The 19,310-nt window shown below is 39.3% G+C and overlaps 1 protein-coding gene across 1 annotated transcript in view; it reads right to left on the reverse strand.

Moving 5' to 3' along the window:
• Itgbl1 (integrin subunit beta like 1) overlaps window positions 1-19,310 on the reverse strand; it is a 222,380-nt gene that overhangs the window by 118,089 nt on the left and 84,981 nt on the right. Inside the window, exons 3-6 of the mRNA XM_004663391.2 lie at window positions 10,792-10,938; window positions 6,234-6,356; window positions 2,911-3,051; window positions 99-239 (exon numbers count right to left, since the gene is read on the reverse strand). Coding sequence (XP_004663448.2) covers window positions 99-239; window positions 2,911-3,051; window positions 6,234-6,356; window positions 10,792-10,938 — 552 coding nt within the window. The remainder of the gene's footprint in view (window positions 1-98; window positions 240-2,910; window positions 3,052-6,233; window positions 6,357-10,791; window positions 10,939-19,310) is intronic.

Here is a 19,310-nt window from a genome sequence, read left to right on the forward strand (position 1 = left end):
CCTCCCACACATACACACACATACAGAAAGAGAGAAGAGAGAGAGACACGAAGAAACTAAAATGAAATAACAAAAGTTGGAATCAGGAACAACCTTACCTGAACAGAAATCATCAGAGTATCTGTCATAAACAGCTCTACAGTCCCTTTCGTCACATTCACAGGTGTCCCCGTGAATATCTCCCCAGTCACCAGTGGGATCAACGTCATGGCAAGAACATTCTCCACACACACAAGTCCCTAGATGGGAGAAGAATTTTATATGGATACACATAAGAACAACATCACACAAAATGTGAAAAACAAAACATCTTGCAGCTTTGTGTGCTTTTGAAAATATCATTTTCTGTGCATTTGGAAAAAAATATATATATATATATATATTCAGATTAAAGTATTCTAAAAAAGGAAAACTCTATCCAAAGGTGATAGCAGAGAGTCCATCATTAACAAAAGTTATACATAATAATTAATGGACAGACCATTAGCACCATGCTAATTTATATCTTTTTTGCCACCATGAAACTAACCACCTATCTGACAACGAAAAAAGAATAGTAAAAGAAGAAGAAGAAGAAGAAAACTCTAAAATTGTGACTACTGATATTTATAAACTAGCATTTAAATACTATATGAGTTTGAGCAGCATGAGTTCAGTATTATGAATAAATGACCTACCTATACTAGCACAAAGAAATGCCCTGTGAGACTTTAGAGATGCAATATAAGAAAACTGAGGAAAGTAATAAGGATGGTGACAGATGTGAGGATCCTGAGGTGCACATTAAGAAAGACCAGGTATTCTTTCTTAGATGGGCCCAGATTATGGAAGGTGTTGGAATGGGAGCTGAGAGGTATAACCTTAGCCAATGGGAGATTTTTGTTATAGGAAACACCTCACTGTAAATCAGTTTATTTTGCAAGGATTGTCAGAAATTATCTTTTGGGTAATTGCCTAATCATTCCTTCCTTACCTCCATATATCAAAATAAACATGGGTTGGATTAAGATTTAAACACACAAAATAAACTACAGATAATCAACAAAAATCATTTGTATTCAAAAACCCTAAACAATAAACTGAAAGTAAAAACAAACAATAATTAAACTATCACAGAAATAGATTTAACTACATAAACATTTAAATTTTGTATTGGGGCCAAAATGCTGTAAAAATACTCAGTAGACTGAAAAGAAGAGCTAAAACACAAACATAATATGTATATATGAAATAATATTTAAGGCAAAGAGCCCATTAACAAATATGTACCTAATTAATTGACATCAAAATGTAGAGGTTAGATATACTTAACATGAAATGGGCCAAAAGCAAGAGTAGGAACTGTCATAGAGTACCAAGGGTAAACATGACAAACGTGGACCTCACAGGCTATGTTATCATTACAGACTGGACTGAGAGAGCTTTACAATAGTAGTTAAGTAAATTTGGATGTTATGGTATCACAGATGAGAATGATGGCAAGCATGCAGAGCTGGTGAGAATATGGAACAATGGGTACTCTCTTGTTATAAAGTGAAGCGTGAAATGGCACATCTTTCTCAGTGGCAAATTCACAATATGCACTGCTTTGGTACTCATTACTGCTTAGTGTAAGTAAGTGTCTACTTCAAATGTGTCTAAAAGGAAGAAAGTACACCAAAGGACCTATTCTGGAATATAAAATATGATTGTGAGTATGTTATAGAAATCTACTAGCAGTACAAATATCAAACCACAGGGAACCAGTGTAGTACTGATCATGAATTATGTTGATTACTCAGTAGTTCTTAAGAATAATAATCAGATTTTTGCTCTGGGCACAGGGATAGACAAGTGAAACATGGTAAATGGGAAAACTAAATTACAGATAAATATATGCAGCAATTAGTACCTCTTCTATTTAGATGTTTCTTTTCTACTGGAGTGTAGGGGTATGGATTGGTTTATGCCAAGGTCAGGATGGCTATTTTTCTTTTTGATATATAGAAATGTGACATTTCTTGCTTTGGTATGTCAACACTTAACAGGATGTATGTTAAGTCTTCCCATGTCAGCATGGTCTATACAGATGACTCATTCCTTTGTACAAATGGAAAAATTGGTTCACCATATTTCTAGATGTTGGCAGTTTCAGAGAACCAAACATGGACACTCATCTATGTCATCAGGGAGGCAATTAGGGACAAGCACAAACTCTCTTTAGGCAGCCTCCACAGAAAGAGGAAAAGAAAAAGTATTTCCCAGGAGTTAAAAAATTATTTAAGCCATTTTATTTCTATCAGTCATTACTTTATATTACACTTTTATCAATGTGGATGTATGTTCAAATATCCAGGTTGAGGTCAGCCTAGGTCTCATAAGGCTATTAGGTTTCATATGATGTATAATTTTGTCTCCATTATGCTCAATATACAATATAAGTTGATTCTTATCATTTCTTCATGTCAGCCAGTACCCATGAGTAAGACATGATGGTTTCTGAACACTCTTGGTATGGTTGGATGCTCATTCTGACAAAGGGTCTGTTAGTCAAAAGACATTTAGCAGAAACATCTCTAAGAATTGCTATACCTGTGTTGGTCCCCTTCTGTATAAATAATAAAAACAAAAACAAACACACACACACACACACACACACACACACACACACACACAAAACACAATCCCAATCTCCTTGTTAACTCTTTGGTAAGTGAAGCTTAAAGAATGACAACTTCCTTATCTTTCTGTTTTTCTGCTCAGTCAATAACAAGAAACAAAAGATTGTTGGTGCAGTAGATGGTGTTTTACATCAAAGTAAATGACAATGACAAAGAAAGCCCTCCCACAGAAGGAAACACAGAGGGAAGTGTTAGCAACTAAGAGATGCATTTCCTCCCCGTGATGTTGTAACACGTACGAATGACACACCTCTGTTACTGCAGGTTTTTCCATCTGGAGATGTGCATCTTCCTTTGCTTTCCCAAGGGGTGATGTCGCACTGGAACTCACATTTATCTCCATGCCAACCAGCCTCACAGTAACAGTTTCCACAGTAACACTTCCCATGGCCTTTACCCAAAAGAATTTTAAGCAGTGAGGAAAGAAACAACTTTTCAAAGCAGCATTAACTTTCTACCTCTTCATGATCATCATTGCCTAATGAAATCATATCACTATCTTGCTTTCCTAAAAATAATCAAATTTTGTATTTACCCCCTAACATATCAGAGTTGAGTTTATACTTTTATAATTATACACATAAAGCTAGCCAATCTGTCAATTTACCTTGGCCCACACAGGAAGGTGAACAGGAACAAAATATCTTTTTACGGAAATGGCATCCATGATGATGGAGGTCAATCATTCAACACTACAAGTATCTACATCGAGTTCAAATGTGTGCAAACACTCATTTTATGGGCATTTCTTCAAATAAACATTAAAGTCCTTCATTTGAAATCAACTATTGAGAAAGCAATGGTGCATATGTACTTGGATACACATTATTACTGACTGAGCCACTTTCTAATCCAGAGGAAATATTTCATCTTTTTGTTCAACTGTATCCCCACAAGCTGTTGTGTTACTCCGTGTGGAAAAGAGGCTTTCAGCTAAGTCGACGTTTGGTCCTGATTTAGACCAATAAAATTTAGAACCCTTTTGGTTTCAAAATCAAGTTCACAGCACAGTGTCAAAGAATTATAGATGACAGTTTTGAAGGGTATCCATGATTTTGGAAATAAGTGAAATATAAGTTTAACAATATACAAAAGTAATTTACTTCACTTAAAGTGATTCTTACCTATTTCTATTTTTAATTCATCCTACCAGTCAGGACTGCAAATGGACTTACTGGGCAAGGGCTTGTGGATAGATCACCAGAAAGCAAACAACATGGTGGCCGTGGTAAGAAAGAGCTCTTTTCAGAAAGAAAGCTCAGCACTCCACGATATAGGTGCAGTTCTGAAAGGGATGGTATCAGACACACACACTCCATTCTGAAGTCTACCTTACAAGTGGAGTAGCCCTAGGTGTGTATATTGCTTAAGTGAGCTCAATTCCACATCTATCTAGATCAATAAAACTCTAGGGTAATTCTTTCAGAGTTAGACCCTAAAACTTAGTAAGTACAAGGAACTTGTTGCAGCCCCAGACACTAAGAGAGTAACAAACATTGATTCAAAATTAAAAAAAAAAATGGACCAATAAATGTGAAGCATAGAAAGAATCATAGAAAGCGTCATTTCAGTGGGGGGGAGGGGATAAGAAGGAAGGGAACTAACCTATCCATCCTCTCACAGGAAGTGTCTCAGCGTGGGGGAGGGGATGAGGAGGGAGGGAAGTAAGCTCTGCATCCTCTCACAGGAAGTGTCGTCTCAGCGTGGGGGAGGGGATGAGGAGGGAGGGAAGTAAGCTCTGCATCCTCTCACAGGAAGTGTCGTCTCAGCGTGGGGGAGGGGATGAGGAGGGAGGGAAGTAAGCTCTGCGTCCTCTCACAGGAAGTGCCGTCTCAGTGTGGGGGAGGGGATGAGGAGGGAGGGAAGTAAGCTCTCGTCCTCTCACAGGAAGTGTCCTCAGTGTGGGGGAGGGGATGAGGAGGGAGCAAAGTAAGCTCTCCATCCTCTCACAGGAAGTGTCCTCAGCGTGGGGGAGGGGATGAGGAGGGAGGGAAGTAAGCTCTCCATCCTCTCACAGGAAGTGTCCTCAGTGTGGGGGAGGGGATGAGGAGGGAGGGAAGTAAGCTCTCCGTCCTCTCACAGGAAGTGTCCTCAGCGTGGGGGAGGGGATGAGGAGGGAGGGAAGTAAGCTCTCCATCCTCTCACAGGAAGTGTCGTCTCAGCGTGGGGGAGGGGATGAGGAGGGAGGGAAGTAAGCTCTGCGTCCTCTCACAGGAAGTGTCGTCTCAGCGTGGGGGAGGGGCTGAGGAGGGAGGTAAGTAAGCTCTCCATCCTCTCACAGGAAGTGTCGTCTCAGCGTGGGGGAGGGGATGAGGAGGGAGGGAAGTAAGCTCTGCGTCCTCTCACAGGAAGTGCCGTCTCAGTGTGGGGGAGGGGATGAGGAGGGAGGGAAGTAAGCTCTCGTCCTCTCACAGGAAGTGTCCTCAGCGTGGGGGAGGGGATGAGGAGGGAGGGAAGTAAGCTCTCCGTCCTCTCACAGGAAGTGTCCTCAGTGTGGGGGAGGGGATGAGGAGGGAGGGAAGTAAGCTCTGCGTCATCTCACAGGAAGTGTCCTCAGTGTGGGGGAGGGGATGAGGAGGGAGGGAAGTAAGCTCTCCGTCCTCTCACAGGAAGTGTCCTCAGTGTGGGGGAGGGGATGAGGAGGGAGGGAAGTAAGCTCTGCGTCCTCTCACAGGAAGTGTCCTCAGTGTGGGGGAGGGGATGAGGAGGGAGGGAAGTAAGCTCTGCGTCCTCTCACAGGAAGTGTCCTCAGTGTGGGGGAGGGGATGAGGAGGGAGGGAAGTAAGCTCTCCGTCCTCTCACAGGAAGTGTCCTCAGTGTGGGGGAGGGGATGAGGAGGGAGGGAAGTAAGCTCTCCGTCCTCTCACAGGAAGTGTCCTCAGTGTGGGGGAGGGAATGAGGAGGGAGGGAAGTAAGCTCTCCATCCTCTCACAGGAAGTGTTCTCTCAGCGTGGGGGAGGGGATGAGGAGGGAGGGAAGTAAGCTCTCCATCCTCTCACAGGAAGTGTCTCAGTGTGGGGGAGGGGATGAGGAGGGAGGGAAGTAAGCTCTCCGTCCTCTCACAGGAAGTGTCCTCAGTGTGGGGGAGGGGCTGAGGAGGGAGGTAAGTAAGCTCTCCGTCCTCTCACAGGAAGTGTTGTCTCAGTGTGGGGGAGGGGCTGAGGAGGGAGGGAAGTAAGCTCTCCGTCCTCTCAATCAGAAATCTTTGTCCCCAGTAGAACTATCTGCAGGTTTGAATTTAGAAACATAATTAAAGCACAGTTAAGAAATAAGAAGAAAGAGAGGGAATAATAAAACTGAAGGTGCCCCACCAGGACTACTTCACAGTTCAGCTGTTCGCCTGTTCCCTAATGACGTGGCTCTCCTCTGGGGACAATGTAGTTTCTAATTGAAAAGGCACTAGTGTACTCTGGGGGCCTTCATTGAGCTCCTCTTACTAGAAGTGGTGAGAAAATTACAAACACAGTTCAAGCTGGTTTGTTTCATCAGTTCAGAAAGTTATAAAACATAAAAGTTCAATAACATAAGTGAAAAATAGATGCTTTTGTTAGTTTCAGCAACTAATATACATACCTCCGCATATCTCTTCTGTTTCCTCATCCATACATTCTCTATCATCACACTCACAAAATTTACCATAAACGAGTCCATTTCCATCTGAATTGTCACACTTACACCTGCCACAGTGGCATGTACCTAAACAATTGAAACAAGGGAAGGATTGTTACACACATATAAGTTATAATTAATGAAGGTTTTTTTTGCCTTTCAAGCGGATAGACAACTTGGACCATTAAAATTCCCATTATGCATTTTTGCAGGTATGATGAAATGGAGAATAAGTTAAAAATTTAGGACTATTGCCAGAAGGAAGAGAACAGATAGCATTTGGTGGCCAGGAGTGAAGGATGAAAGGATAAGGAACAATCAAGACCATGTGGCCTGAGTGGCAGGATACTAGCAATTCCTAATATGTGGTAAACTAGGAAGAGTCTGGTCTTAGTAGCCCTATGGTCGACCAGTTTGAAGTCGGACCAAGACTTTATTCCTCACTACCTACACTTGTTCTAGACTGAGAGTACCCCCACCTCTAGTTCTCAAACTCTGTATGTTCAAATAAAGTCTAGTTCCTAGAGTGGCTGTGAGGACTGTGTGAAAAATATATAATGATCTAGTTATCTTTCTGAAAGCATTGTTGTATCTAGTCCATAGAATCCTTTTAGAAAAGTTTCAGCTCATTTTCTTCTCTCATCAAAATTAAAAAAAAAAAAAATCAGTCATATTTTAAGTAAATCCTCCACTCTCACTTTATACTTCACACCCTCACAGTCTTCTTATTTTCATGCTTGCCACATGATTCTGTTAACCAGATCTCTTGCAACTTTTTCTTTACAATCTATAAGAGTTTCCATCTCACAAATTCACAAACAATTGGTGATTTTTCAAAATCTAAGTTTATTATCTATCTTGAGAATATGCCTATGAATTTGACAATAACCTCATTTTCTTTTGTGTTTTTCCTCTGAAAAATAATTTGACTTATAAATGTTATCTGAAATTTAATGCTAAATTCATGCTATTGCTTGTTTTTTCTAGTTATCACCTCTAATTTTTTTAATATTTATTTGTCTATTTGCAAGAAGAGAGAGAGAGAGAGAGAAAGGGTGTGGTAAGCAAACTCCAGATGGATGTGCCATTTCGTGTATCTGGCATTATGTGGATACTGAGGAATTGAACTCCCATCATTTGGCTTTGCAGGTAAGCACCTTAATTGCTAAACCATCTCTCCAGCCCTCACTTTCCTTTTTTTTTTACTTTCACATTTCTTCATCCTTTCTCTCAACCACCCACATATCTGGTCATTAAACTTTCTTGTGACCTAGTATATTTATTGACAAAAAACTATAGGAGATGATATGATAAAGGAAATTAAGTCAGAGATCAGGAAGCAAAATATAGAACATATAAATACATAACCAGTCTATAGCCATATATTATTAACCCACAGCACACACGTGTCTCTTGTGCACACATATGCACAATACGGCAAGATATACAACACAGATACTTGAAACCGCTGTGAGACAAATGCTATACAGAAGTGATAAACTTCATCCTGGTTCTATGTAGGACGAAAGGCATAATAAAGAAGTATGGACGAAATTTCAACACGTGGACATGCAGGGAAGATTTTTGTTGATGAGAAAAATGATCAAAATAAGAAATAAGGATTGAAAATGTCAGAACAGAGTCTGGATTGAGTATGGAAGAAAGTGTAGGCTGAATATATTTAGTAGAGCTCAGAATGTTGGTTAAGGATTTGAGACTATCTGTTGGAACACCAGGTGCCTGCTACCATTCGGGAGTGGAGAAGAACTTGGAGAAGGCTAGTATATACGGAAGTCATTTTCCCCTCAGAAAGATGGGAACTAGCAGCCTCTCTCTTCCAATTCTACCACTCCTCACTGACGTCTTCCACTGGCAAGCTCACTCCCATCCACACATGTGAACCATTCCTGGCTGGAGTGGGAAGTTTACAACAGCTCAGAGACTTCCTGTCTCACCATCCGGCAGAATCACATCTGAGCCTCCAAGACATGGCAGATGGGAACCCAGGCAAAAGTGCCAGACTCTTGTATTCATGCTGTGTCATCCTTCTTCTCATTCTTGGTTGTTAGTCAATCATGCACCAGGGCTGGTCTGCTTTACAGTCGATTGTCTCATCTCTGGTTTTTCATACTGTGGAACACAGCTGATTTTCTCTTTGGTAACTTCCACGACCTGACGCTCCTATACACCCCTGAGTCCTAGCTCTGGAGCCTCAACACCCCCTGTTCACTGTCACCTTTCTCGGTTCCCCTGCACAGTTAACATCTAGAACTGTGGTTTCCAGTTCACCTAATGAAAGTGACTGGCTATCCCCCATTCTGATTCCAGTTCCTTCCAGAGAACCACATTCATTAAAAGACTACTAGGATGGAGCAATGAGCTTTGGAGAGTGTGGTCCTGAACCGGGCTGGTGGGAATAGCTATTAGAAGAAAGAAATGTGAGTCTGAGATTGTCAAAGAAAATGTGAAATGACATTAGGTCAAAGTGAGAAAGTAGAGATCAAACATAACATTGAGTATGAATTTACTCTTTGACGAAACAATCTCATTCCAGATAGTTTACTCTAAAGATATAAAATCCAAAAATATGAAAACATAGATGATGAACCAGATTATATAATAAATTATCATGTGTAATTTCCAAATGCTGAAAGCTCTAACTGCCCAAGGATAAGAGTCATTGAATAAATAATGGCATATATATAGAATTCAGTACTATACTCTTAAATTAAGAATAAGAAAGATTTCTATGAGCCAATATGGAGAAGGTTCCAGGAAGTAATTTTCAGTGGGATGGGCAGAGTTTAATAGAGCATAGTGTGGTTCCTACCTTCTGTGTAGGGAGAAATGCAAGATAAATAACAAAGAAAGTTGTGTCTATTTAAATCTACAAAAAGAAGTACAGGAAAAGAGGAAATCAGCACCAGTGATTACTTGTGACGGTATGGGTAAGCAAGGGAGGGTTCTCTTTTGATGTAATGCTATGGGTGTTAAAGGAAGTTTGAGTATCTTAAAAGTATGTCTTTCACTTCATCCAAAATAGTTTGCTACCTATTATATTAATTTTGTATATATTTTTTTCCTTTAAGATAAGTTCATGTGTTGAGACACATTTCTTAATGTTAAAATATCTTCAAATGCCTAGGATAACCTTTAGGTGGTTATAATGTATATTGTTTAATGCCAAAACTTGATTAAAAATAAGGGAAAATAACAAAGACCTAAATTCCAAAATAAAATAAATTTAGTAAGTGTAAAGAATATTTTTCCTAAACAAAAGAGTCAGCAGGTTTTTGTGTGTATTTGTGTCTTTTTTAAGATTTAATTTTTATTTATGTATTTTTAATCATTTTCATTTATGTACTTATTAGAGACAGAGGGGTAGAGGGAGAGACAGAGAGAGAGAGAGAGAGAGAGAGAGAATGGGCATACCAGGGCCTCTAGCCCCTGCAAATGAACTGCAGATGTATGTGCAACAAGGTGCATCTGGCTAACGTGGGACCTGGAGAATCCAACCTGGGTCCGTAGGCTTCGTAGGCAAGTGCCTTAATGGCTAAACCATCTCTCCAATACAAGATTTATTTTTATTTATTTATGAGAGATAGACAAACAGAGAGAGAGAAATAGAGAGATAGTGAGAATGGGCACATCAGGGCCTCTAGCCGCTGCAAACAAACTCCAGACACATGAGCCACAATGTGTATCTGGCTTGTGTGGGACATGGAGAATTGAACCTGGGTACTTAGGCTTTGCAGGCATGTTCCTTAACTGCTATGCCATCTCTCCAACCCTGTGTGTGTATTTTGATCAGAGAATGAGAATAGAGTAAAGTCTAAAATGCTGGAGAGAAGTTGGAGAATATCATGCATACAGAAAGGGAACTTGCATCTTGTGACAGACACTTGTCTGGGTCAGACAGACCCTATCACACCTTGCTCTGGGTACAGCCCTGATTCCATTAGCAAAGCGCCCTGACTGAGCTTAATCTGCACCCAGCAATTTGTTGCAATCAGGCTGTGGAAAAGTCCTAGCTCTGATTGCAGAGAGATCTATCGACAAATGCAAGCTTCTGAGGTGGGTAGAGATTCATTTAAATAGTCAAAGCACTTCTGGGTCTATGTCAGCTTCATCCAGACAGTGGAAAGGAAAAAAAAAAAAAAACAAAAAAAAAACCAACCATCAAGCCGAAACGGCATGCATCCCAAAAGCAACTGCAGTTGAACCTCTGGGGTAGGACGTGAGCACTGACATTTCATTACCTTCTCTCTGGGACTCTCATGCTCAATCATGGCTGAGCACAAGTGACTCTGAGGTTACCATGCCCCAGTGTTAAAGCTATTTAATTGTAGTAATGATACTTAAATTCCATTACAAGCTAAACTTCAAGTGTGTTCCAGGTCAGTCTGGGCTAGAGTGAGACCTTACCTTGAAAAACCAAAAAATAAAAAAAATAAAAATAAAACCTAAGTAAAGGTAAAGTGTAAAACATTAAAACAGACATATGGAGGTATATACTTCTTACCTGCATTAGAGCAGATGACATCTTGAGAATTCTTGCACATCTGGTTGCTGGTCTTCTTGGTCAAGTCACACTTAGTAGGATACTGGCAAGCGTCCCCAAACCATCCTACGTCACATCGGCATTTACCACAGTCACAGGTGCCGTGACCTAAGGGTTTAAAAACATCTGGTTAATCTCAAAGAAAGTTCAACTGTAGCAAAATTTCTTAAAAGTGTCATTAGTTCAAAACTGAGAAATGACAAGTTTGCACACATGTACCTCAGAATATCTGAGGAATGCTAGTATAACAGATAATGGTAACTTCATTTTAATAACTAACTCTGATAAGTAATTGTACAAATATTACATAAATTCTGGAGACATCAGGATAAGGCAACAGAAGCCTAATAGACCACAGTCAAAAAGTATCAGTCCTTGGGCTGGAGAGATGGCATAGTTGTTAAGGCACTTGCCTGCAAAGTCATAAAACACACGTTCAATTCTCCAGTACCCATGCAAACCAGATGCACATGTGTCTGAAGTTTGCACTGACTGGAGGCTCTGGGGTGCCCATTCTCACTCTCTCTCTCTCTTAAATAACTAAATAAAAATATTTAAAAATTATGTTACAACAACAATATAGAAATATGATTGGACATGGGACTGGAGGGTTGGCTTGGCAGTTAAGGCATTTGCCTGCAAAGCCAAAGGACCCAGGTTCAATTCCCCAGGACCTCTGTTAGCCAGATGCACAAGGAGTGCACGTGTCTGGAGTTCATTTGCAGTGGCTGGAGGCCCTGGTGCACCCATTCTCTCTCTCTCTTTCTCTCTCCCCCTCTTTCTCTCTCAAATAAATAAATAAATAAAAATAAAATGAAGAAATATGATTGGACAAAAGGAAGTGAGAGTATTTAAAAAAAAATGTCAGTCCTCGGTTTGAGGAGATGGCTCTGGAGCTAAAGCACTTGGTATGCTAAAGATGAGGGCTCAAGTTCAGATTCCCAGCACCCTTGTGAATTCTAGGTGGGCATGGAAGCCCACCTGTAATCCTTGCACACAGGAAGCAGGGACAGCATCTCTGAGGCAGGCTGCCTAGCCAGACTGACAACATGGAGAGTTCTGGTTTCATGAGAGATTCTGTCTTGGGAAATAAAGTGAAAGGAGATCCAGGAAGACGCTCAATATTTTCCACATGTACACACATACCCTACATGCCCCCCCAAAATTCATACACACATACCACAACCACATATGAAAACATATCAGCCCTAAAACCAAAATAAGGTCTACTTACCAGTACAGAAATGAGCTAGAAGACCTAGAGAATATATTTCTATTTAATTGTATTTTACAACACCTAAAACCACAAACCCTGCATGAGAAACCTTGCATGAAACTCCACTAAATTAAATATTGGGCTTACATTATAAAAGTCAACAAGTAATGAATTTTCATGGCTAGGTTTAATATCATCATGAGATGGCACTGGCATAAAAAGTATTTATTTTATTTTTAAATGAGAAAGTTCTATTGTAACATGAAAAGGATGAGTCATATTATCTGTTCCCATCGAAGTTTTTGAATCCTTACTGCTCTAAGTTGTCATTTTGCTTGTAGGTGAAGCTATTTACAAGGTTATGATCATCCGTTTAAGCCCTATTTGACAAAGCACAGTTTTTATTCTGCAAACCAGGATTGGCTCTTCTCAAAGAACATACAACCTCCTAAGTCAAAATTGACACACAGTGTGGTTGCAGTGATCTGTTCATGTTAAGTTAAGCGGTATAATCTATGACCTATGTGAACAAAGCAGGTTCCTTGACCTTTTAGACTGGCCTTGGAAGTCGATCAGTGTGTAAGTAGTTCACAGGAGGCACATTTTTATATATTCAAAACAATGAAACTATGCTTCACTGTCAGAAGTTCATATGGAATGTCATTGTTGATCTCATGCCAACAGTCTTTGTTAAAATATATATCTTTCTAATTTCTTTATTTGAAAGAGAAATACGGAGGGAGAGAGAGAGAATGGGCATGCCAGGTTCTCCAGCCACTGCAAATGAACTGCAGATGCATGTACCTCCTTGTGCATCTGGCTGATGTGGGTCCTGGGGAATCAAACTGGAGTCCTTTGGCTTTGCAGGAAAATGCCTTAAACTCCTCTAAGCCATCTTGTCTAACCCACAACAGTCTTTTTTTTTTAAAAAAAAATTATTTATTTATTTGAGAGCTATAGACACAGAGAGAAAGACAGATAGAGGGAGAGAGAGAGAATGGGCGTGCCAGGGCTTCCAGCCTCTGCAAACGAACTCCAGTCACGTGCGCCCCCTTGTGCATCTGGCTAACGTGGGACCTGGGGAACCGAGCCTCGAACCGGGGTCCTTAGGCTTCACAGGCGAGCGCTTAACTGCTAAGCCATCTCTCCAGCCCCACAACAGTCTTTTGATATGGCAGAATGGGTATGTGGATGGTGGTTTACAGTGGGTGGCTCGGAGTCTGCCCATTGTCCTACGGCTCATCAGGTCCTGAATCTGGGGTTGGATGCAGCTTAATATTCCTCTTCATGTGGTCCAGTCCATGTTCATGTTTCTGTTTCTCTTCTTTGTGTCAACTAATTTTGCTTTACACACCAAAATTTGCAGCGCCCTAACTAGAATTCATTGTACTCATTCAAATCACCTTGCATTATGTTTGGGCCCATGTAATATTGCCAGTCTTGGTATCATTTACAAACACAAGTGACCTTGCCTGCCAACCATCAATCTAGCTACAAAAGTATGAAGCCAAATTCTTGAAGTGGCTAAGCCCTTTTTTGGTGACCAATTTAATGACACCAATGCATTAGGTGGATTGCATGGCTTTGAATGAACAACTCAGGGTGCTGGAGAATAAATCTGTCGACCTTCAAGTAAGATCCCAAGGAGTCAAGGGGGAAAAAAAGAAAACACATAAAACAAAACATCAGGGAAAATCAAAACAATTTCCCTACAACAGTGATGGAGATGAACAAGTGAGAGTGGTGGGGAAGAGAAAGCATTGGCGATGAAAACGTGAAAGTGGGGGAATGGAAATTGAGAGTGGTGGGGATAAAGAAGTGAAAGGGGTGAAAAGTAGAGGTGGAGGGGATCACAAGTAAACGTGGTGGGGTAAAAACTGAAAGTCATGTAGTGAGGGGAAAAGTAAAAGTGGTGGGGATGAAGGAGTGGAGCTGGTGGGAATGACGAAAGGAGAGCAGTGGGTATGAAGAAGTGAAGGTGGCAGCGATGAGGATGTGGAAGGTTATTGTCACTCTTTCCAGTCTCATCACTGATGTAACCTATCCCTGGGAAGAGGAGACGCCACAGTGGTGTACAAAATCTGCTTGATTCTCCTTCCCAGTGACAAGCTCGGAAGGCAGCCCTCCTAGGTGAGCTAACTTTCTCTTTCTGCTCTTATGAAGACATTTCCTATGGAGTAAAATGCTACAGCCCTTCCACCATTACTTTGCTGTGACTTTTAGACAAATTATGTAATGGAAGTACCCTCTTCCAGGTCCTGCTGATGAATCCCTTAGAACACATCAGGGAGCAAAGCCAAGAAAGCTAATGCCTTTAGAACCTAAAAAAAAAAAAAAAAAAAACTGCTTCCAAATGAAAATAACCATTCAATCCATATTAAAAATTTTTTTAATCAATTACTATTTCCTTATGCCAACAAAAATTTATGTATTTTCCACTGCCAAATAAAAGAAAGAAAAAATAATAATAGTCACTGGGGAGGTGGATCAGTGGTTAATACACTTGTCATGAAAACCTGAGTTTCAGTGGTTAGATCCCTAGCAACCACCTACATGCCAGGCACTGAAGTATCTTGCTTATGATCTCAATGTTTGGGAAGTGGATACAGTCTCTCTGAAACAAGCTGGCTAGCTGGACTCATAGACTTGGTGAGTTCTTGGTTCAATTGAGAGTCCAGGCCTCAGGCAGGAAGGAGTAGCACATTTGAGGAGAGTCCCAACGTCAACCTCTGGTTTCCAGTTCCCATACACAGGCAACATGCACACACACCACACACCACACCACACACACAAACACATGCAAAAATTAGTAATAACAAGTACAATAATAATGAAGATAGTACTTAATTCCTCTAAACTTATTGACACTATGGAAATAAAATGAGAAACAATGTGCTTATTAAATTATCCATATGTCTATGGTTTCAAATCTTTAAAGGGAGCAAAGTAGGGGGCTGGGTGGTATAGCTCAGTGGTGCCTAGAACATGTGGAATGCTGGGTGTGATCCTAAGCACAAAGATTTTTAAAAGAAAACACAAGAACTATCTAGCTAATTAGATGAAAATAATATGAAGTAGGTGGAAATGAATGTGGGTATGGATGTAAACATTATAGAATAAGTTGGGAGGATTCTTTGGGGCCAAAAGCCTGTGTAATTTCTCCATTAAGTTTAGCACTTATCAGAGGATCTTACTTGTAGAATATATTACTTTGAAGTTCTAAAGTCAATTTTCTATTTCTTTTATTCCTTCATTTGTCTGAGGTTCTCTGTAGCTAGATTTGAGTGGAACTGTTTCTTTCATCCAACTGATGACAAGCAGATGCTTGTTCAAGTCTCCTCAGGGAAGCTCAAACACCAGAACAGAAAATCATCTGAACAAAGGTGTGTATTTTTATTCGCTAGTTGATGTCTAAACACCTTCAGGAAAGGATGTATGAGAAATACCACATATAAAGGAACTCACTGCTTAGACAATGAGCTTTCCTCAGGAAAAGGGACACATCACTCTGAATTACTAAAATTTATGAAGCAAACACTGAATTTTTGGACACTACCCCTTTCCACAGATGGAATGAGGAAATAAATGTGTATTTATATATTAACCTATGAACACACAGTACATTTTGATATACGCATTTATGTATGCATAATCACATAGAAACATACAAGTACACTCTAAAACAATAAAAAATAGAGTTCATACTGACACTTCATCTCCCATGAAACATTATACAGTTCATTCTATTTTTTTTTTTTACTTTTAACTTCTCTCTCTTCAACAGTGAGAATTCTGATTCTTTTAAACTATAAGAATTATAGGTTTGTCTATAGTATCATACACATAAAATAGTTTTGGAATTGCTCAGAAATGAATGAATCGATTTATGTGCCCCTTAGTGGTTTCTACAGGGCAATAGCATCACTTCAAAAAGTGCCTCAGGCTGCCTCCAAGAAAACTCTCCTCTTACTCCTCAGTTCTTGGCAGCTGTTTCCTCTGTGTCTCTCTCCTTACAGTTATACCTGTTTTGCAATACTGTGTGAGTGGGATTATATAGTGTGCAGTTTTCTAGATTTGATTTCTTCCACATGAACTCCTCATTGAAAGTATGAATCAATACTTCAGTAGCACGTTCCTCTAAAGATGTAATAGAGTTTGTCTATTTGAAGGCTGAAGACCATTTATAGTAATTATTAGCAAACCTGTTATATACATGTGTCCTTTAAAAAAAACTATATATATATATAACTCAAATAATAATTCAAATATATATTTAATATATACATATATATAATACATGTATTATATGCATATATATACATGTACATATGTATACATATATATTTATACACACATGTATATACATATATATATGTAGAGAGAATGAATCATATAAAAATTGAAATTACATTATCCCTCAGAATTTGATAGAAATCTTCTGTGCCTATAATATTCTTTTTCTCAAATGTTTATTTATAATTCAGTTTCTGTAGTCAACATTGGAATATCCAGGTTATCCATTTATTTTTGTTATTTGCTTTTAATTTTTTTTTTTTTTTTTAGGTAAGGTCTCACTCTGGCCCAGGCTGACCTGTGAGGCAGAGGTAGAAGGACATTAGTAAGTTTGAAGCTACCCTCAGAATACATAGTGAATTTCAGATCAGCCTCAGCTAGAGCGAGATCCTACCTCATAAACAAACAAACAAACAAACAAACAAAAAACCTGTTTTTGAATTTTTTTTTGAAATTTCCTCTTTCAACTATGTGTAACATAAGAAAGTATATTGTTTAAATTTCAGTTACTTGGGGATTTGTCTGAATATTTGTGAGGATTTTAGTTTAAATGGATTATGATCTAATAATTCTATTTCTCTTTTGCATCTCAAGAGGCTTATTTTAAGCTTGAGAGTGACCTGTCTTGTTCACTTTCCCCTCTGTATTTTCTCTGATGTGTGTCAACCAGGTCAAGGTGAGAATACTTTCATTTAAGTGTGTTACTTGTCTCGTTAATATTCTAACTACCTCCTCTGTCAGTCACAGAGCAGAGCAGGGAATGTTGACGTCGCCAAGCCTCTGTCTTTTAACCAGCATACACGGAGAGATCACATATAAGATTACTTTTATATTGTTAGAGATTTTTACATGTCTACCATGTTTTAGTGGTTTTTATCAGCCTCTTTCTTATTGTTTTTTCCTCCCTTCTTTTCTTAGTTGTGCTATATTTATCACTGTAATGTTTCCTGTATTAAGTAATTACATATTTTAGCTTTTAGTAGCTCTCCTAGGTATATATTATACCTCTTTAATCAATCAGTCTACTTTCAAATGAATTACACTACTTTCGATGTGGTGTTTGAAATGTGAAACAGTAAATCCTCAATTCCTCCTTCACATCCTTTATACTATTTTACTTTTGCCTAAACATTCTTTTCATTTACTATGCCCACGCATTATGTTGCTCTTAGTTTACATTGCAGTTATCATTTAGAGCAGCAGAAAGATAAGGCAAATATGAATACACTAGAATTGTTTCCATTTCCATTTCTTTGTGTAGGTATATATGCAGTTTCATACTCCTTTTGCCTAAAGAAATGTACATATCTTTGAATCTTTCTTTTTGGTGTTTGAGATACTCTTTTGCTAGTTATAACCATCAAATATGTCAACTTTTGATTACTTTCAGTTCTTTGAAGACATTGCTCCAGTCTCCTCTTGCTTGCATGTTTTCTGACAAGAAGTCTCTGATAATTATTAACTCTGTCCCTAAACTTCTAATGAAACTTTTTTGATTCAGAGATTTTCTGTCTTTATTTTGAGCATGCTGGATCTACTTATTATGAGTATGTTCTTTGTTTGTTTTCTTATTTTCCCTCTTTTCCCCAGTGGCCTGTAGCTCACAGGTGCCCTAGAAAACAATGTCTATTGTCATTCCCTCAACAGAGGAAGGATTTTGTTGTATAGCAAACTAGATGCCATGTGTCTGGGATATTTCTTAGCCATTCACTGGGGAGGTGGGGAGCCAGATTGAAGGTCTCCCTGAGAGCTATACACCATAGATCAATTGAAAAGCATTCTCTAATCACTATGGCACTTGTAGAGAAAAGTGTGACAAAGTTGGGTACTCCCGGCTACTACACCCCTGGGTTTCCCACCCATTCACTGGAGCACAGTTAGGCTACACCTATTTTACCATATTTCCTTATGGGGCCTGGTTGTGACAACCAGGGTAACTACCAGGGCTCTCTTCTCATCTCTCCTTCTGGCTACCTATCCCAGATTTGGAGCCATCTTCTTGTCTTGTGACCTCAGAGGTCTTAGCAACTTGCCTGACTTGTTTCCAATGTGAGGGCAGGAATGGTACTTTCTAACTTCCTGCATCCTGAAGTGAAGCTTAAAACCTTACCTTTACTTTAGGAGTAAATTCATCAAGGGTACAGAACAGTTGCAGCTCAGATCCCAAATCACCAATCTCACATAGCCCTACATGGCAGGAAATTGGCAGGCAAACCCATACCAGACACGTTAAGTAGGAATGACGGCAACTGGAGTAAGTTATGTTCTTACATCATTCTTTAAAAGTGCTTGGAATGCTTGTCTTAAATTTTAAAAAGGATACAAAAGGGTATCATGGATATTCCTGACGTAAGTCAAGCTTCTTGTTCATGTATAAATTGATTAACTGAATTTTAGTAGTACGTTTAAAAATTAGAAACATTTTCATTTACCTCGTCACTTGCTTTAAGACTAAAGGAAAACAACAGATTTGGATTACTAACTATCTTCTCATGAGGTCTGCTGACAACATTTTTATAAAGATAAGAATGGGTGTTACAAACCAATCATCTGTAGGTATTAAGTAAATTAGGATAGCTCTGCCACAGCCTCACAGTGACCTTGAAGTAGGCATTTTACTCTGAGCACATAGTTAGCCCTGTCCTCTAAAACCCATTTGCTTTTGTTCAAATGTATAAATTCCCAAGACCTTCACAATGTCCTATTTTTCAACAGATTCAAACATGCCCACTTAATAATGGACACACTCAATTCCCTCCTAGTCTTTTTGAAGCAGTATTGATTTTCTTGCCTTCTCCAATGATAAAAACACAAGAATTAACTATGCTACATCTAGAATTCTAAGAGATTGTGAAAGGATTTATTATAATAATTTCATAGTTGGAGATACAAAATTGTCCATTTTCAACACAGGAGTGCTCATCCCTGGCTTGCTAACAAAAGATGGCCTTTTCTCTTCTGAGAACATTTC

This window comes from Jaculus jaculus, chromosome 3, assembly GCF_020740685.1.
Source record: "Jaculus jaculus isolate mJacJac1 chromosome 3, mJacJac1.mat.Y.cur, whole genome shotgun sequence".
Taxonomy (NCBI): Eukaryota; Metazoa; Chordata; class Mammalia; order Rodentia; family Dipodidae; genus Jaculus; species Jaculus jaculus.